The sequence below is a fragment of the Gossypium raimondii genome, chromosome 8 (genome assembly GCF_025698545.1).
Source record: "Gossypium raimondii isolate GPD5lz chromosome 8, ASM2569854v1, whole genome shotgun sequence".
Taxonomy (NCBI): domain Eukaryota; kingdom Viridiplantae; phylum Streptophyta; class Magnoliopsida; order Malvales; family Malvaceae; genus Gossypium; species Gossypium raimondii.
The window spans coordinates 25,998,229-26,020,005 of record NC_068572.1 but is presented as its reverse complement, the minus strand read 5'-3'; the positions used below and the strand labels follow the sequence as shown (position 1 = coordinate 26,020,005).

The window sequence follows — 21,777 nt, the reverse complement described above, 5'->3', positions numbered from 1 at the left end:
TAATTGCAAGCCCTCAATTATCTGCTGTCAAAGAAAACAAAGAACACTTGGCAGAAACAATTGGCATGTGTCACAATGATTTAAGTTATTATCAAACCCAAGCTAGGATTGATTTAATAGCTAAAGCCAAATATCTTCTTCAAGAAAAAGATTATAAACTCTGGACCGATGGCAGAAGAATATTGGCATATCATTCTTTGGCATCTCATTCTGAAGAAAGAGATGAAGAATCCATGCGATTATTAAAAAAGATAGCCGACATAGAAATTGAAGATTTTCTATCTCACATTCTGGAAAAAATCAGAAGCACATGGGAGAATTGAAATTCACCAAGACTTTCATTTGATTCATTAAATTTGGATGAAATTGAAGAAATGAATCTAGACAACATCCAAGAAGGATAAAGCCAAAAAATGGCCAATACCAAGAATGGAAGCAACTCAAAAAGAAGGGCATCCACTAGCAAACAAAAAGTTTGGCAATATAAAATCTATGATTTGACAACCACAAACAAACAAAAAAATTTGTAAGATGGACACAATAAAGCAACTATGACGCAAACAATGATGGAAGCAACTATTAATGATGTCAAAATACATTCAATTCAAACTTGCAACGTGGAAGCAATCAGGTGCATGCAATTAAAGAAGTATAACGTGGAAGTAACCACATCCACAAAAAAGATAGGATCCTTATCAGGAACACTGTGCGGGATTCAAAAAATATTTGTATAGAATTAAGAAATTCAAATATAAATAGAGGAAGGAAATCAATTGTATAGGCATCAATCTTTTATAATATCTTTTTCCTTTTGTAATACCTAAATTTTTCCCGGCCTTTTAAATAATAAAAAATAATGTCCAGCATTTTTAAGTCCAAATTACAATGGGCTTATGTGGCCCAAAACCCAAAATGAACAGAGGCCCAAAAGCAATGGCCCAACATGAAATCAGAAACCCTAGGGTTTCTGGGATGAGTCTCACGCCGCAGCCACCTAGCCTCGCTCTCCGAATCTCTACGAAATCTTCACCTGCACAAAAATGGAAACAAGCAGTATATAGAAAGTAAAATCAAGGATTGCAAATCAAGAAGAGATAAAACAAGATTTGTTTCTTTATATTTTATTTTAATATGACTATAAAAAAGGCCATTAAACATCTGTAAAAGGGGATCCCGAATGGGAAATCAATAAAAAGCACAATTTTTTAACACAAAGGGAGAATCAATCAAAACTCGAAAGGTTGATATTTTATTTTTTTGCATCGATTATTTCTCCATTTTCTTCTATTTTTATTATTTTTTTACTTTACTAAAGCACAATAAAACGAAGAGTGAGGAGCTTACCTTCGTTTGCCTTTGAAACGCCGTTGGAAGATCGAGGGAGACACCCCTGAGGATCGGTGGCCGGAAACCGAAAGGTTTTCGCGATTTCTTCGCGTTTTCTGCTGGATTTTGGGTATTTTGAGCCCAGATCTGGGCTTGGGAAGGTCTAGAAAGCCGAAAGGGGTCATTTTTCCCTTTTCCGGCCACCACAGACGGCGGTGCCGGCGCCGGAGAACGGCGGCCGGCGCGGTGGCCGATGATCGGCCGATGATCGGAAGGTTGGAAAGGGGGGAGAGTTTTTTTTAGAGTTTTCAGAAGTTTTTTTTTTAAAGAGAATGAAAAATGATTTTTTTTGAAAGGTTATTGGCTTAAATAGCCAAATAAAACGACGCCGTTTTGGTCATGGGTCGACCCGAATCCGACCCGACCCAACACAGGAACCGCGTGTTTTTATGTGGAGGGGTAAATTTCGCTTTTAACCCCTCCGCCTTTTAGTGTCTTTACAATTAAGTTTTTTTATTTTAAATTCGCCCCAGATTTTTATTTACAGTTCAAATTAGTCCTTTTTCATTTTTTTATTAATTAGTTTTTTATTCTTTTTCATATTTAATTTTTAAAAAAAATATGTATATATATTACATACGCATATTTATTTTTATAGTATGATATAATTATTTTATTTTATTTTTATTCATATGTTTTTATAATCTATATGTATATGTTTATTACTTATATATGTGTCCACGCATATAATTTTTTTCTTTTTTCTTAAAACAAATATTTTTATTTTATTTATATATGTATTTATTTATTTATTATTTAGTTTTTAAATGCTCAAATATATGTATTTTAAACACCTATTTTATAATATATATATATATGTTTATATATTTTCCTTTATTTTCATAAATATGTTATGTATTGTATATATATATAAATTTTATAACCCAAAATTTATTTGTAAATTATATGTATATTTTAATCTTCATAATTCCCATGTGTATATTATATGTCTTCGATCTTTATTTATTTTATTTGCTTTCCCATTCATTGTATAATTGTGTTTACATTTAATATTTTGCATGTCATGGATTATTGTCTTTTATTTCGTTTATTCATTTGTTTATATTATTTTATGTCATTGATGTATTTATTATTGTTGTATTTATTATTATAGCATTTGTACGTATAATATAACGTTACATCATCTTTTACTCAAATTTAAAAATAGAAAATTTTCAAAATTGAGATAATGCTCGTATTTAGGATTTTCAAGGAAATTGAGCCCTAACGTATTGGGTTCCGATTTTCTTCGTTAAATCTAACAATCGAGCATTTCTCTTTAATAAAAAATAAGACCTCATTATTGGGAATTCAACACGTTGTGTCCCAACGTATTGGATGTGACGCTTTGATTTCTCGAAATGAAGATTTTTTCTAAAAAATAATAAAGGAAGTTTGGGATTTTAGAGGAATTGTGCCCTAACGTATTAGGCCGCGATTTCTTAAATCTTGAATAAATGGATATTCTTTTAAATTTTTGATTGCACGAGTATTCTGGCCTAATTCATTTTTGAGGAAATTAGAATGTCGTGCCCTAACGCATTGGGTGTGGCATTTTCTTTCTCTGAAATGATAAGAGTCTTAATACGTAACGTTTAAGAGTTCTGTGCTAAGGATTATATTTTTCAAATTTTCGACATTAAGACATTAATTAATTAACTAGGTACCAATTTTGGGCGTTACAAGGGTGCTAATCCTTCCTCGTACGTAACCGACTCCCGGATCCGTTTTTTCTAAAACTCGTAGACCAAAGCCATTTTTTCAGGTGATCCAATCACACCTCAATAAAAGATTGGTGGCGACTCCCAATTTTTATTTTTTAAAGTCGACAACCTAAAAATTTTGTTTTTCAAAAAATGGTTTCGACACCTTTATTTAGAAATCATATGTATTTTCATTGTTTTTAAGTATCATAGTAAACTCCAATTAGTAAAAATTCAAAACACGAGTAGGTTTCTTTTAAGTCACTATCTTTTTTATTATATAATTTTATGGTTTGTAATTTTTCCTATAAATAACTCCATTTAAACAAAACTTGTATGTTAGTCGACTACTAAATTGCGAACTTGGCTAGAAATTGAAGAAATTACAACATTTGTCCAAGTAATAATTAAAGAATAAAGTGGCGTGGCTTCCTTTTGAAACTTGAACACGGACATTCATACATGCTTCTCAAATTGAATTAAACCAACAAATAATCTAAAGGACGAAAACACATACTAATACGCATGACGTGTGTTAGTTTCAAATTTGAATTTGTGAAACTAAAGTACATCTGTTAAAATTTTATATTTTAAAGTAAAAATTTGGACAAATTTTGTATTTTAGTTGACTAGACTTGAATAGCCTTTTTTTAAGATTATTTGAAAAAATTAGATTTCTTTACATTTCTATTATTTTAACAAAATTTTAGAATTTCTTTGTTAGAAATTTGAAAAAATTTTATACTATCATTTTACTTTAACATTTTTATAATTTTTGGAATGATATTTTTTAATTTTTATAAAATTCGAATTATTTATTGACATATAAAATAAAGTGGTGCTACATCAACAATAAAATATTAAAAGTCAAAATAAAATAATAAAGGTAAAATATAAAAATTTAGGCGACACAAAACAAACCTTTAACCGTGTAAATGTTTCTTATTTTACTTCATCATCTAATCTTCAAAGTTGAGTTCGCTGATGTCGGACCAAAATGCAAGTGGTATGGTATTACCACTTTCCGTACCTTCTAAATTACCTTAGGACTGAAATAGTAGTAATTGATTGCGGGAGAGAGAAATAGTAGTCAAAGAGAGCCCCATTGTTTTGAAAAGAAGAAAAAAAAGGAACCCTCAATTACAAAAGCGAAAATTTAACCAGTTAATATTCAAAAAAAAAAGAAAAGAAAATTTAACCAGTCTTCTAATCTTTTACAGATCGATACCTTTGTCCATCTCTCTTCCTGCTTCGCTTAAGATCCGATCGAACTTGAACAGCTCCGCACTGGACACGAACCCTCTAAAGGTACTCCACTTTTTCCTTTTTAACTGTATGAAAATTGGCTTCTCCCAGTTATAGATCTCTTCGCCTGTCATTTTCTGCTTCAGTCTATTTAAGTTTCAAATATTTTTCAATTTTTTTTATAGAAAGGAACATGTTTTTTTAGCATTTATCAGGGTTTCGTCTTCACCCCTTGTTTGGTGGAAAATGTATAAAAGGTTAGCTTAGGGTAAATACTTCTTCGGGTTTCTTTACGGTGATTTCTAGTTCTTCAGAAATTCGAATTCTGAGATAGAATTAGATAGTTATATTGGTATACTTTACAGGTGTAAGATCTTGTGAGTTAACATGGCAATGATTGATGAGCCGTTGTATCCCATTGCTGTGTTGATTGATGAGCTCAAGAATGAAGATATCCAGCTTCGTTTGAACTCTATCCGCAGACTCTCTACGATTGCACGTGCACTTGGTGAAGAAAGGACACGGAAAGAGTTGATTCCATTTCTGAGTGAGAACAATGATGATGATGATGAAGTTCTCCTTGCCATGGCGGAAGAACTCGGAGTTTTTATTCCTTATGTTGGAGGTGTGCAATATGCTAATGTGTTGTTACCTCCATTGGAGACTCTGTGCACTGTTGAGGAAACTTGTGTGAGGGAGAAGGCTGTGGAGTCATTGTGTAGAATTGGTGCCCAGATGATGGAGCAGGACTTGGTCGAGTCCTTTATTCCATTAGTGAAGGTTGGCTTCTGCTATTTGCTTTCATATTCCTCATAGAATTTGTGTGTGTGTATATATATATATATATATATATCTCCAATAGTCTTGCATATTTATTGGATTTAGGAAGTTGATTACCTTGAAATGCAGATGCATGTTGGGAAAGATGAAATAACATTTTGCAACAAGATTTTACAGGAATTTGATATAGAGTTCAATCGCAGCTTTAAGGTTTTTGGCCCAAAAATAGTTAGTGGAAGAATAAAAAAACTCTAAATCAGACTGTTGACAAAAATGAACTTGCATTATGTGTTTTGTGATTCTAAATTAGCATGTACTGGTTGCCATACCAACTTGCATGTTCTACTGCACTGCCATGTTCTGAATCGGATTTACCTATAATATGATAATGTTCTGCCTCTGCTCTGACTAGGACTTCACGTTATCTTGGATATATAATCAAATTCACTTTTAATTTTTGATCCTAATTAATTCTTGATTTAGTTTTACTTCAGTACAATAGAATAACTGCGTCTTTTTGTCGATTGTTATTGTCTCAAACATCAGAGATTGGCTGCTGGTGAGTGGTTTACGGCTCGAGTTTCCTCGTGTGGCTTGTTTCGTATTGCATACCCAAGTGCCCCGGAGGCATTAAAAACTGAACTGAGAGCGATATACAGTCAGCTTTGTCAAGATGACATGCCCATGGTTAGGAGATCTGCTGCAACAAATCTTGGAAATTTTGCTGCTACTATAGAAGCACCTCATTTGAAGGTGGACATCATGTCTATGTTTGATGATCTGACACAAGATGGTATGTAGATAAGCTAAATATCTTTTGATTTGGAAGTAGCTTTAATTATATACTTCAAAAATGCAGAACAGTTAATTTGTGGTAAACCTGGTCAAAATCCTAAGGAAAGAGTTTGTAGCCTTATGGAGCTTTTCTTCCTTTTAGAAGGGGTTTAGGTGCAAATATGTAGGAATGAAGAGGCATTGGGACATGTATAGCGGGCTGCTCCTTTGTAGCTCCAAGTAAACTTGCCTTTATGTTAGCACTAAAGAAGAAAAGAAAAGAAACTAAAAGAATGTGTTTTCCCGTTTTGCAACTTCATCTTTCTGATAAATTCAAGGTGTGTTGCTTAGGAGCAAGAGTATCGTTTTGAACAGTCTCATTAGCAAAGAGCCAAAGGCACTTAATAACTTTTTTTCCTCCTATCTTTTCAAACAATTATGTTTTAAAATCTGTGAAATTTCTAGTGTCTCGTGTAAAGCTAACTAAGGCCCATGATGTACTTTTTCGGGTTTTGACCTTATTTTGTAAATGGAAAGAAAACCACACCTGTCTATTATCATTTGTTTCTACTAATGCATTTTATCATCCATGTTAAATTTCCAGTATTGTTGTCAGGTTCAATTTTTATAGGATGGTTTAATGCTAATTTTTTTACTAAAATTTCATTCCTGCAGACCAAGATTCTGTTCGATTATTGGCTGTTGAGGGTTGTGCAGCTCTTGGAAAGTTGTTGGAACCCCAAGATTGTGCAGCACATATTCTCCCTGTCATAGTTAATTTCTCACAGGTAGACCATTTGATAAATATTATGTTACAGACTGATACGGTCTCTAAGATTCCTTGTCTTATTTTGCCATTTCCCCCTATCTTTTTGATTGAGGAAGTTGGGGTAAACTCTGTATTGTTGTTTTATTTTGCTTGAGTCCTACATTATCGACATATGTTTTTTAAGCTCTTGGCATTTTAAAAAAAAAAATTATGAGTCTTTTTTTCTCCTGTATTTGAAAATTTTAATTGAGGTTGGGGATTTATTTTACCATTTCACAGTCGTTGAAGATAAAACTTATCCAATGTTCTTCTGATCGCATGACATTCCTAGATCACATTTGTGTTAGAAAGCACTAATGTCATAAACTTTTTGACCGTCTTGCTTGCACGTATTGCATCTGTAAATGATTCCTTCCAGCATGCTTTTTGAAGGAAATAGATTATCACATTTTGTTATTTCATCTCAAACTGCATCATGTCCATTTTGTCATGAGGGCTTTCAATCTGTCTTATGCTACTCTATAGGGATCCCTCATATCTTTAGGGATTACCAAGTTCTTGAACTGAGATTTATATTCACCAGCCAAAAATTGATTAACTTCAAGGTTGTAAATGTTCTGTTCTTCACAACTCTTTTTTTCTTTTCATTTTTTAGAATATATATATTGTGCTTGTTTTGATGGATAGTTAATTTTAAGGCAAAGTATTTAGCTCTTGCTTCTAAGAGTGAAATGAAATGTAAATTCATTTGTCTTAAGTTTTTCCTTTTATCCTCTCTTGCATTCTTTAGTTTAGTAATTAATATTTTTGTTTTTTCTTGGGGTGTTACTTTTGCTTTTAGGATAAGTCTTGGCGTGTCCGTTACATGGTTGCTAATCAATTGTATGAGGTATGTGAAGCGGTTGGTCCTGAGCCTACTAGGTAAATATCTATAGTGTAAGAATTCCTCATTATTATTTTGTTTTTGCTTTCATGATATCTAGTGCTATGGTTGTTTTGCTCCATTTTAAATATTTTTTTTCCCTATTTTTCCCTTTTCCTTTATCTTTTGATGAATTTCCTTTCTATCTAATTTGAAATCCATGTAATTGGCTTTGGTAGCGTATGGGAGCTTAAATTTGAATATAAAAAATTTTGATTTAAAAATTTTAGACTCCATTTGGTTTCAGAAAATAGAGGCCATTTTCATTTTTGTTTTCTTGGAAAATAGAAATCACTAAAGAAAATGTGTTTGGTTGAAAATTTTAGAATGATTTTTGAAAAATGAAAATGAGAACATTTGAAAATTAGGCTCTGTTTGCTTTTAGGAAACAAAGGTTCTGGTTATTTTGTTTACTTGGAAAATGAAAACATTGAAGAAAACATGTTTGGTTTAAAATTTTAAAATGATTTTTGAAAATAAAAAGAATATGTGAAAATTAGAAAATTAGAAAATAATAAATAATTTTCATTGTTTCAATTAAAATGATTTTAAAATTGAAAATGTTGAAAACAAGGGTTTTAGCATTAGATAATTTGGCCCTGGTTTAAACGTAAATGCAAAAATATTTTTTTCAGGAGTTTTAAATATCAAATCTGGTACTTTGGTTCAATTCCATATAAATGTAGAATTTTTTATAGATTTAAAATTATTTGTTTGGGAGAATATAAAATTTCAATTTCTAGATTTTGATTTGGATTTAAATAAAACTTCTAGGTTTGTATTTTATTCTCTAATACATTCATCTCAACGACCAATAATTAAAACATGATAAAATATTAAAAAGAACATGGACATGACATGAATAGAAAAACTTGTCAAAATTTACATAAAAACAAATTATTAAAATTTATATAAATATATATTTCCTAGAAAACAATTCTAACAATAATACAAACAATATGGCAGTTTTCATAGATTGATTCCATTGAGATTTTTTTTTAAAGTGTTGCAAGTACAATACAAATACATGTTTGTGTGACCACAAGTATCAAACTATTACGGCATGGATTGTTCGAGTAATCACAAAGTAGAATCAAACAATTACAAACACAAATAGACTAAGAATTGATATAATCCAGACTAAAGCTAACAAATTAGACTAACTGGACTGAAATCCAAACATGGCAATTGCACATCGTAGGTCTTGAACTTGGGTACCCAAGATCTAGGGCTTTCGTCTTTGCCAATTGAGCCAAGGCCTCATTGGCCAATATGAGAGTTTTTTTAATACTAGATTATGGGATATTCACGATGAGAGTGAAAATTTTTTGTGCCAAATTCAAAAAAATTGATATTACAACTAAATATAGCTTTGGTTGAAATGGTAAAATTGAATTATAAATATTTATAATGTTTTGGGTTCGAATCGCATCATATGTAAATATTTTTCTAGACTTTATATAAAGAGACAAAATTGCCTTCAAAATAATAACTATTACTTTGTAAAAATAAAGGGCTTTTGGTAAATTTCCCACTAAATGGAAATCTGGTTGAAGGTTGACACCAAATCATTGAGAATATTAAATAATAGTATAGATTTTCAATTAGACAGGACATTTTTGGCATAATATAAAAGGATAAATTATCATTACTTAGAAGTAAAGTAAAAAATGATAAAGAGAAAATTGATAGATTTTGTTTCCTACATTCAATAGTAATTTGAAATCCTTGTTTTGGACTATCTAAAATTGATGTGGGATTTACCGAATCCAAATTTATTTCTTTTTATTTGATATCCTAACAAAAAGTTTGGATTTGTAATCCAGAGCCAACTCTTTTTACTCAAATATAAGTTCCTAAAATGGACCTTTAGTTTATTTATCAAATCCATATTTCAACCATCTTAAGCCGATTTTCTTGCACTCTTGCATTACTTGCGATGATGCTCTTGAGTTGTATTTGAATTATATTGTAAGTTTACATGTTTAGGTCGGACCTAGTTCCTGCATACGTTTGCCTGCTTCGTGATAATGAAGCTGAAGTCCGAATAGCTGCTGCGGGAAAAGTAACCAAGTTTTGCCGAATTCTGAACCCGGAATTAGCAATTCAGCATATTCTTCCTTGTGTCAAGGTAAAAATGCTCATGGAGCACTTTGGCTACTTTGTCGAGGTTCTGTTTTCATATATTGCTGTAATTTAGCTTTTCCAGTCTCTAGCATTGTCCTGTCTGATTAACATTGCCTACTGTAGGAACTATCAACAGATTCATCCCAGCATGTTCGTTCTGCTTTAGCTTCAGTTATAATGGGAATGGCACCTGTTTTAGGGAAGGTAAACATTCTGTTTGTCTTGTGCTTGGATAGCTCACCTTAAGTGGAATTTTGTTTTTCCTTGGAATTGGCATAGGTTATTCCATATTGTCTGGAGATGCTTTAGATGTTTTGTTGGTTTTGTATTGTTGGGTCTCATTGATTCTAGAAGGCATTGTTTCCTATTGTTCTCTTACATTATAAATAGAATTGCATTCATGCTATACATGAGTTGCAAGTTTTTCTTTCTTTTTTCTCTGCATATAACACAATCTCCTTTGATGTTTATAGGATGCGACCATAGAGCAATTGCTTCCCATATTTCTTTCTCTTTTGAAAGATGAATTTCCAGATGTTCGACTGAATATCATTAGCAAGCTTGATCAAGTGAACCAGGTTTGTTATAATTGTTAAGTTGTCAGTTAAGATTTATTAAGAAAGCAATGGTATTTTTTTTATTGTTTTCTACATTAATTTAAGATTTTGACAATTTTAATCAATCTTAGATTGCAAAATAATAGTGGACAATGGTTTTTATATTTCTATGTTCGATTGAAAAGTGAAAGGAGGCTAATCAATCTCAGATACTCCTTGTTTTTCAACTAAAGTTTGAGAGATTGATTTTATTTTAGCTGCTGGAGAAAACACCAATATATATGGTACTCCAACTTGTATTGTGCTCGTAGTACCCGTGTCTGACATGGATATGGGTAGTTGGAAAAACTTAGAAAAATTGAATATACCTCTGTTGGACGCATCCCACCTGAGTCCAAATAATTCGGCCACATGACTGTTCAATTTGGTCACACTGACTATAAAGTTATTTGTTTGATCATACTGCTGCAATTGGTGAAAAAAAGAAAAGTTCTTTGGATATCAACAACTGACATTTATTCTGATTATTACAACTACTTTCAATTCTTCTCCATTGGTTACTATTATTTTACACTTTGAATCATATATAGTTTCAAACACATTTTTTGTTTTAATTTTCTAATACATGTACATCAAAAGATAATGAAAACAAGAACGTTATTTATTTGAAAAGTAAAATGGAAAAAAAAAGGAAGATTTTCTCAATATCATTCTTATATTAGTAAAACTGTTTTGGAACAAAAAAAGATGTTGACATATAATAAATAAAGCTTTCCTCCATTACCTGGGAAACTAGAAAAGATAAAGGGGTACATAAAGAAGATGACAAGAAAGAGGAAGTGTTGGGCTTAGAGCCAACTGCAACTGCCTTCTTTTTTTTGTAATTGCAAAAAATATTAAGAAAATATGACGTGAAAAAATACAATTAATTGGAAAGTAAGTTCAAAAGTATAATACCTTGGGAGTATTTAGAATACCATGTTTGATAAAAGCCTCACGGTGTGTTGTTTAGCAGTTCTCTCATGCAGTTTCCTTACTGCTCACCTTGCTATTTTAGTCATTTGTTTTACAGGTGGGTTGGAAGCATTACAAACTCTGAGCATGTTAGTGAATAGCTTTATAGTTTATCTATCATTGCAGGTGATTGGAATTGATCTGCTGTCCCAGTCCCTATTGCCAGCAATTGTGGAGCTTGCAGAGGATAGGCACTGGAGGGTTCGGCTTGCAATAATAGAATACATTCCTTTATTGGCAAGTCAGTTGGGTGTTGGATTTTTTGATGACAAACTTGGTGCACTCTGCATGCAGTGGTTAAAAGATAAGGTGCAAAGAACTTTGATATGGAGCAAAAACCAATGGAGTTTGTCTGTTACTTTCTGAGTCATTATATTCCAGTTTAATTGTCTTGTAATGAAATATTTGTGCATGTCAAATCTGTTCTGTGTGCTTTAGGTTTTGTTTGCAGTTTACGAACTGCTAGGCTACCTTTAAGAGGTGTTACTAGGAACTTATTATTGTAATATTACAAAATAAACTTTGTTAACAACATTGGTGTTCATTTTAGGTTTATTCTATTCGTGATGCTGCTGCTAATAATGTGAAGCGTCTGGCAGAAGAATTTGGACCAGATTGGGCAATGCAGCACATAGTTCCTCAGGTCAGTATGCTTTTGTTAACGAGAGGTGGCAATCGGGTGGGTTCGGTCGGGTTTTTTCTGGTTTGGGCTTTTTTGAGTTCAGTCTCGGGTTCAGTTTGGGTTTGTTTTACATTCAATATGTTACTTGATAATAAATAACTATTTTTTAGATCTAAATTATCTAAATTAGGAATTAAATGATCCCTTATAAATTTATACTCCAAGAATCTGAAGCAAAATGCAATGGCAAATAATTAAAGAAAGAACTTGAAAATTAGGGACCAATATCACAGAGCTTTTGTGTTTGTGTGATCGACAATTTCATTTTCTAAAAAATTACTATTTCATTATATATAAAACAATTAATTAATTTATTAAAAAAAATATTTGAATAAAACTAATAATTAAAGCTTTTATAAAAATATTAAATAATCTTTATTACTAAAATCAGGTTCAGGTTTGGGTTAGCCTCGGATTTGAATTTTTTTCGTTTCATACTTTTTTGTGTTCGGCCCTTTTCAAGTTTGGGTTTTGACTTTTTGGTCAAATCAGGTTTAAACGGGTTTAGGCTCGGGTTTTTCAGGTTGAGTTCTCGGGCTCAGGCCCATTTTGCCACCTCTGTAATTTTCCTTTTTTAATGGGTGAACAGGAGACATCTGAAGATGTTGGTTCTCACTATGACCTCTCCTTTTTGGGTAATCTATTGACAGGTTTTGGACATGATTAACAATCCTCATTATCTGCATCGGATGACCATTCTACATTCAATTTCTTTACTTGCCCCTGTTATGGGCTCAGATATTACTTGTTCAAAACTTCTACCAGTGGTTATTAATGCTTCAAAAGATAGGTAATGCTGATGTATTTTGATTTGAAAGGTTATATGTTTGAATTCTGACTTGGTTTATGAGACTGAAAATTTCGCAACACAGGGTACCCAACATCAAGTTTAACGTGGCCAAGGTGCTGCAGTCACTTATTCTGATTGTTGATCAATCTGTGAGTAAACTTTTTCTTATTTTAATAGCTGTCACGTGGTAGAATTCTAGTATTTGATTTTTTTTTTCTTTTTCTAAACATGTAGAGTTTTAGTGGGATATCTATCATGGGAGCGGAAAATCGTATATGTTTCAAAGTAGCTTTTGTTATTATTGTAGAAAAGAAATATTAAATTAAGATGAAAAGAGAGGGAAAAAAAACCATCTAAATCTTGTTGAGTCTTGCAGAAAATTTGAGGGTTTATACTTTTCCTGCAAATCATGTGATATACGAATGCCATCTATTGTCTCTGTTTTTCATTTCTTTATGTTCCTCGTCTCACGTTGGTTTCCCATCTCTGAATTATTTTAATTCGTTGATGTTACTGGCAATTGGTAAAATTGAAGACTTATCATCTCATTTAGCTCTCCTGGTTGTAATGAAAGAAACTATTTGTTTTTAGGGTTATATATATAAGGATATTGTTATGGTGGTTTACTATATTCCTGGAATTGGAATATAATTTTGTATTCTTGGATTTGAACAATACAGGTAGTGGAGAAGAAAATCCGTCCATGCTTAGTTGAATTGAGTGAGGATCCTGATGTTGATGTCAGGTTTTTCGCCAGCCAAGCACTAGAATCAAGCAATCAGGTCATGATGTCTTAGCTTGCCTTGTGTCATTATTATTTTTTACTTCTGTTTTGTCCCCCCCAATTTTGTTTTTGTTTTTGTTCCCCTCTCAATATCTCATATTATCAGATACATGCAGTTTCTTATTTGTGGTGCTGAATTCCTTGTCAAAGAATCTTTTATTTTGTTCAGAAGAAAATGCCTGCACCTGTGACATGCTTTTCTAATCACAATCAAACCAATTCTTGAAATATCCGATGCCATTATAAGTAGAGATGTAATTGATGAGTCCAAATAAGTAGATGTGCTTCTATTCGGTTAAATCTTTAAAGGAAGCATTTGGTTTACAAAATGTAATATTATTTATGGTAATAAGATTATCAAAATCTAAAATATTTTGAGATTTGATGTTTGGTTAATGGAATTTAAAATTACATAACGAGATTGTGTTTAGTGAGTTTTGAGAAAATTCGGAAATAAGTTAGAAAAAGGGAATTCATAAAGAATTAAGTTGATATTGGAGGTGAAAATTGATGTAGGAAATTTGTGAATGTGAAAATGTGGATAAGGTATCATATTGTAAATTTTAAAAAGTTGGCAGAACGAAATGTGGATAAGGCATTTCTTCTCCCTCTCTTTTCTAAACAAAACCCTACCTAAAACCCAAGTTATTTTCACAAAGATCTTGTAGAAAGGTTCATTTCATCTTTAAATCCATCATTTTCAACTCGGGGTTTATGAATTTAGTAAGAGAAAATTATGGGTAGATAGGGAAAGCTTCAATCAAGGTAAAAAAAAAAAAGAGGAAATGGTGGGACATATTTTTGTTTGAATGATTTTCAAGATTGTATTATGTTTATGTTTATGTTTATGTGAGGAAATGGTGGGACAAGTTGGAAAAGAGTTCCCAAGAATGACAAAAATTGATATAGTGGATTAGTGAAGAAAGGGAAAAAAAAAACTTTTATGTGTTTTGGCTCATCTAAGGAAGTAGCATTAGATTTTCCAACTTTTTACTTGATTAAGTACATGATTTTGAGTTGAATAAAATAGTGTAATTAATAGTTGTGAAAGAATGAGCGTGTGGAATCTTGAGTCCATGGCTTGTAGTGTTGAAGTAGTTATAGTGTTAGTAATAATAAACTCTTACTTCTTGTAAGTGAAAATGTGTTAAAAGAAAAGTAATAAGTGAATTATAATGCCATGATATAGTGTAAAATTGGATATTGAAAATGGAAAGTGATTAATTATCATTAATGAGTAAAGTATAGTAAATTGACGTCGTAAACTACAAAACTGTTAAAAATAGACAAAAAAAAAAAAAAAAAACAGAAGAAAGAAATGGAAAAGAGATATGTGTTGCATAAAAGTTTAATTTGAGCATTGACATGGAACATTAAATGTAACGTGAAATCATTAAAGGTGTGAAAGATGAATGAGAATTTGACAAGTGCGTAAACATGAATAGGTGATTTACCTCACCTAGGTGATTAGTGAACTAGTGAAAGTGCACAAAGTGATTCTTGATAAATAAGTAATAATAAATGGTTCTTAGAAATAAATATGGGAAATGTTATAAATCTACATGTATATGAATTTCCATGTGGAAATGGTGTGATATAGATTTTGCGATGTAATAAATAATTTTATAAGTGAGTTGCCATTGTAAGTGTAGCAAAATAGTGAAGGTGCAATTGGCATGCTAATAAGGATTAGGGTGCACGCTTTGTGCTGGAAGACAACGCTTTGTTGAAGACAGTGATAGACATTACACGTAATGCATAGTGAGGGTTCTAGTGTTTGGTGTGATGGTTGGGTTGCACCTTTAGTGCAACAAGTGCATGGTGTTCAGTTGGAATTCCAAGTATCTGACTCTTATTATACCTAGAGTTTTCTAAGGGCTAAGTGGTATATAATAAGTCTTCATTGGACTCATGATGATATCAAGTGTTAAAATGGGTATGAAAAAAATGACATGATTAAAAAGGAGATAAAAGTGAATAATTGTGTAATGCCCAAAAATTCTAGTACTACATCGGGTATTGTTCTAAGAATCGTGTTTAGAGAATTTTGAGAAAATTCATTAATAAGGAAAATTAAGGGGATTCACAAGGAATCAAATCGATATTTGAGGTGAAAATCAATGTGGAGAATTGTGAACAAGAAAATGTAGATAAAGGACCAAATCATACATTTTGAAATGTTGGAGGATTAAAATAAAAATTGAGGAAATATGAGTTAATAATGATTATTTGGCATGTTGATGACTTGGAATATGTATTGGTATTATAAGGATCACTTTTTGGTCTAAATTGGAAAAGATGGAAAAGTATGAGGATTAAATCATAATTTTTCCATTTTTTAAGAAAGGTCATAAATGTAAATTTTTGCACGAATAATCAATAATCATGGTTGATAAGTGTAGATTAAGGAAAATTCGATGTATTAGGTGCCACAAATGGAAGAAAGAAAGTTAGCAAGTGAAAAAGGGGCTAAAGTGTATCTTTTCCACAAAATGGGCATTTTGATAATTTCTCATGAAAGTGATGTTGAAAATATTATTTTATGAGATATTAAATTGCTGCGAATAATTTAGAGCCATTGGATTGGATTTTTAACTTAAGTGTTAAAATGTAGACCACTCATTTTATAAGTTGGACTTTGACTTGTAGGGTTTGACCAATTAGGGGTTTTAAAATGAGGAAGATGAGTATTTAGCTCATCTTCTCCCTTTGAAAATTGGCAACCATGGGAGGGAGTGTTGAAAAAACCGGTTAAGAAAACATTTTTTACAATTACATTATAAGTTTTAAAAATATTTCAAAGTCGAGCCTTTTGTGATATTTATAGTGATAAACCTTAAACCGGAATAGTACCTATGCTTTGTGCGAGTTGGATTTAGTTGATCCTGACTTTCAACCGAATGACCTTCTCCGTTATCCCCGTACCATGAATCATGTTGAGTGTGGGTTCGAGCAGCACGAACCAAAACATAGAAAAGAAAACGATTTACTTACTTTCACTAGGAAAACAAGTTCTGTCTATAAAAACCGGTAAAGATCATAAATCCAAAAAAATATAATTTACTCTTAGTAAATAAATTACCACTACTTTCTAGCAAAATAACGATATCTTAATATTATATGAAGTGTCTTTTTAGGTCAACCAGCGCTCTCTATTTATAGGGAAAAGTACAAGAATCCTAATTTAATAAGCCATTGACAAATAATATTATTTCAATATAAAACACAATCCCACTCTAAGTGATATAGGGGGGTGGGTTGACACACCCCTTTATTTTTGCTAGAGTTGTCGCCCCATGTGTTAACACAAGGAACAAGTTGGGCCTCTCATGTATTGAATCTAATTATATGTGCTTATTGCACTTTTGATCTAACACTTTATAATTTAAACCAACCAAATGTTTATTTTCCATTTCCCAAAATAAATACTATTTAATCAATTAATTAAATTAACTAAATAAATTTCTCAATTATATAATTTTCTTAATCCAATTCTAATTCCATTAAAGTTATAACAACTTTATCATAATAGAATCTATGAGGAAATATATTTAATTTACTTATTCAAACAGATTTATAATGACTAATTAATTTAATTTCATTTTTGAACTTTAATAATTTAGTTATAAATAATAATTTGAAAGCCTTAAGTTTACTCTTTTTTATTTCGTACTTGGTGAGAAAACACATTCAGTCTTGAATACAATATCTATTTTACTTAATTGTTTTCATTTATTTCTATTTGTTTAGTTCTATATGTAATTCATTTCTGGTTTCAATGAGCAAACAGAAGGACTGATTGGACATATATAATTAGGGCTCAAATAATTTATAATTAAGTTTCGCTTTTCGCCTATTAATTATAAACTTATTTAGTCACGAAGTCATTCCATTATAGTATCGTAACTGAGCTCTCTCTTATTATATACTATTACGAAAGCTATTTAATAAGTGCTCATCCAATGACATTTTCATAAGTGTGTTACCCTTATAGGATATCCTTAATCTCTTTGAGATAAATCCGTTCTCCCAATATAACTTTATTTTATCTCATAGTAACTATTACATATTTCTTCATAAAAAGTCAATTACTATTAAATAGTAATCAAATAATTTATCACAAAGACAAATGACCTGTGACCACATTTACTTTTCATCTATCATGTGATTTCGACGATAGGATATCTTTTACCCTTTAGATGGGCTATGAATTTCACTATTGTGGAATGATGCTACATATTGCAGAAGTCGTATACTTAATGTATCAGCTTTTAGTTTCTTATCTATTTGAAATCAGACTTTCTTTTACATTAAAGTATATGAGTCACACATACATAGTCCATCACCTATTCAGGATTAAGGTATGCCACACTATGAACATCAGAAGTGAATAAATCCACAAATGAATCTAAGATATATTCTACTTTAGTCTTGCCCGATGTACTGTCAGTCCAATCAGTCACATTCATGTCTTTATCTTCTGAGAGTCACACGTTCCGATACTCGGGATAATGTATATTTCCAATTGGACTTGATAGATGAAATATTAGTCTTTCAATCGGTTTGCTCGTTTCCAATTAGACTAAGGTTATGTATAGATTATCTACTAATATAAGCTATCTTTCTGTATTATGATTCGAGCATATAACATCGTTTAGTATTAGTTAAATATTAAATAATTAATGAGCCAAAATATTCTTCCATTTTGCTTTGTGTGCAAAAACCATTGAGGACAATATACAAAGAATGTTAATGTAATCAATATATATTAAGCCAAAATTTTTGAAAAATACAAGTATACATAGATGAAAATACTACACTAAGGACACTAATTCCAACAGCCTCCTACTTACCCTAGTGAAGTAGATGAGTCATATTTTGTATTCCCATGCCTTTTACATATTTCTCAAAACTCCTAACCACCAGAGTTTTGGTAAATGGATCCACTATATTGTCCTCTGATGTGACTTTAACTACATCCACTGTTTCGTTTGCTACTTCCTCACTAATAATATGATACTTTTTATCAATGTGTTTTGTTATTTTGTGGTTTCTGGTTTCCTTGGTATTAGCTATTGCTACATTGTTATCAAAATACAATATGATGGCTTTTTCCATACCAGGAATGACTTTGAGATCTGAAAGGAACTTCCGAAGCCATATTATTTCTTTTGTTGTTTTTGAAGCAGCTACACATTTGGTCTCTATAGTGGAGTTAACAATATAACTCTGCTTGACACTTCTCCATACTATGGACCTGTCACATAGGGCAAAGACATAGCCCGATGTCAATTTCCTCGAATCCCAACACGTTTGGAAGTCAGCACATTTGGTGTCTATAGTGGAGTCAACAATATAACTCTCAGCTTGACACTTCTCCATACTATGGACCCGTCACATAGGGCAAAGACATAGCTCGATGTCAATTTCCTCGAATCCCAACACGTTTGGAAGTCAGAATCGGTATAACTGAAATGAGTAAGATCTTCTCTAGATTACACAAGCATATAATCCCTTATTCTCTATAAATATTTGAGTATATGTTTAACTGCTTGCCAATGTCTTGGACTGAGATTTGCCTGATATTGACTCACCAACCCTACTACGAAATAGATATCTGGACGTGTGCATAACATAGCATACATGAGACTTCCTTGTAACACATCTAGCTTGTCTCTGTCGCCGGATTAGGATTACAGAGCACTATCGTACAATAAAAACATTTAACATCATAATATTTAATTAAACTAAACATATCATAAACCATTCATTCACATACATTTTTCCCTAAATTGAGCCTTCGAGGCCCTAAAAATGTCATAGAAGCAATTTGAGACTAATTTGGAACAAAACAGAAAGATTAAGAAAAAAATTCAAAAATTACAAAACAGGGGTCACACGGTCGTGTGACATGGCCCTAAGCCATGTAACTTTCGAAATAGGGACACACGGCCGTGTCCCAGCTCGTGTAATTCACTAAGTAGGGTCACACAGTCGTGTCACATGCCCATGTGCCAGGCTGTGTGCTAGACCATGTAACTCACTGACTTGTACATTAAGAAACTCTCAAATGACACAAGGCCTTGTGCCTCACATGGCTGGGTCACACGCCCGTGTCCCAGGCTCTGTGAACCCAAAATGTACCTAAAATTCAACCACTACAAGTCCATTTCATACCTAATCATTTAAACCATATAGGCACACATTCAAGGGGTTCAAATAACATTCAAACATACACAAACATGCCATTTCAATCATCTTAAATTACCTAACCAATGTACCATTCAAAGGCACCACAATTGCATCAAACATAATTTACCAAATCAAGTTAACCTTATCTGATTTCTTGCATAAAGACCTAGTTCTAATAAGTACTAAATCATGTCTCAATATATCATTCTCTAAACAACATCAACATACCAAAAAAGACCATAATATCAAGCATATTGAAGTGCCCAAAATGATATAACTTAGTAAGGCATCAAAGTGTACCAAACAAACATAGTTTTCAAAAGCTTATACATGCCAAAATAACATCAACACATTCATCAAAACACCATTACAAGTCACCCTATACATGTCATTATAAACCTTGGCCAAAATGCTCAAAAACTATCGAATTGACTGCTAGATAGTGTGATAGGTCTCCGACGAGCTTCCAACCAAATCGAGCTTTCGGTAATCTATAAAACAAAAGAAAGAAACTACGTTAGAAAAGAGTGCTTAGTAAGCTCGTATAAACCTTAAACATTACTTACCATTTCAATAATACAATACGGAGATTAAACATAATTCAACACCAATGCTATAAGCTTAGTAAATCCTAATCAATATCACTAACTCACAAGTTAGTGTATCAATCTATAACATAATTGAAATCAACATGTGATATGTAAATTTCCATATGTACAACATCATTTACTTCATAAATCTTTTCACTAAGTCATGATTCAATCCATTTGCATACTTATCATTTCATTCCCTTTTCTTGCCCATTGAACCATTTAGAATTACATCGGATACTCGGGAAAGCTCACATGAAGTGTGCCTTTACATATAACCGTAACCTTTCCTGTACATCAATGCTCACACGAGTTGTGAAATTGGCTTGCTTACACGAGTTGTGGGTCAGAATGTAAGCTACACAATGCTGCTCACACGAGCTGTAGAGAATCCGCAACAAATGCAGGACCTCAGCTATCGGTAGGATATTCAAGATCAACACCTGAAACATGAAATCCCTAATGACATGTAATTTGTATCCTAAGAATTCCTAAAGTTCAACCGGGACTCAATATATGTCAATTCGTCATAGCATTGATACATTTATATATCGATCCATTTACATTAAAAATAACATAGTAAGCATTCAATTTAAATAACATTAACACGATTTCTGTTCATACGAACTTACCTGATGACTAGGGGAGTAGAAGTTAAATCGAACTGATCTGAAGCTTTAGCTTTTCCTTGATCTAAGTCCGAACGTGATTTTTCTTGATCTAAATAGGTAATTTCAATCAATTAAATACTTCTAGTATTCAATTTAATTCACATTCCATATTTATGCAAAATATCAATTTGCCCTTAACGTTTTAACTTTTCACAATTTAGTCTTTAAGCTTATAACTTAAAATCTAACCATTTTAATCTAAACCCATATTAATCAAAGATGCAAGGGACCTTGAAACAACCCATATTTACCATCTTTTCACAAAAAACCCTAGTATTTATACTTTTAACAATTTAATCCCTATTTTTAAAATTCATCAAAAATCACTTAACAAAACTTGTTTATTTTTCAACAAGGATTCATAATCTATCAACTAACATCAAAACTCATTCAAAAACATTCATGGAAAGTCCCTCAACCGTTAACAATTTTTCAAATTAACCTTCGGGCTAGCTAAATTCAGCTAAAGCGATCACAAAAACATAAAAATCACTAAAAACTAGCCTCAAAATACCCACATGCATAAGCTATGTTGGATGAACCCTCAAAGAAACAAAAATGGTGTTTCTTCTTCAATATTTCGGTGGAGAATATGAATAAAGAAGTTGATGCAATTTTTGTTTTGTTTAATTTAGGTTTTATTTGTTCAATTACCATTTTAACCTTTAAAAACTTTCATAATTTCATTAAAACCTATCCATGTACATACACTATCAACATATACGATATAATTACCATTCAAGTCCAGAGCCATTTAGCTCTTTTAACTAATAGAACTCAACTTTTACACT

The 21,777-nt window shown here is 31.9% G+C and overlaps 1 protein-coding gene across 2 annotated transcripts; it reads left to right on the top strand.

Moving 5' to 3' along the window:
- Nucleotides 1-4,131: 4,131 nt before the first annotated feature.
- On the top strand, nt 4,132-13,761 carry LOC105791091 (serine/threonine-protein phosphatase 2A 65 kDa regulatory subunit A beta isoform). Of its 2 annotated transcripts, none has more exons than XM_012618997.2 (13): nt 4,132-4,397; nt 4,675-5,114; nt 5,661-5,907; nt 6,564-6,676; nt 7,499-7,578; nt 9,569-9,710; nt 9,830-9,910; nt 10,180-10,284; nt 11,404-11,586; nt 11,828-11,920; nt 12,610-12,749; nt 12,832-12,898; nt 13,430-13,761. In XM_012618997.2, the coding sequence occupies exons 2-13, from the start codon at nt 4,722-4,724 to the stop codon at nt 13,544-13,546; spliced, it is 1,761 nt and encodes a 586-aa protein (XP_012474451.1). In that variant the 5' UTR covers nt 4,132-4,397; nt 4,675-4,721; the 3' UTR covers nt 13,547-13,761. The 2 variants fall into 2 exon arrangements, with proteins under 2 accessions (XP_012474451.1, XP_012474445.1); XM_012618991.2 differs by having other exon boundaries at nt 4,134-4,397; nt 4,700-5,114.
- The last annotated feature ends 8,016 nt before the right edge of the window (nt 13,762-21,777 follow it).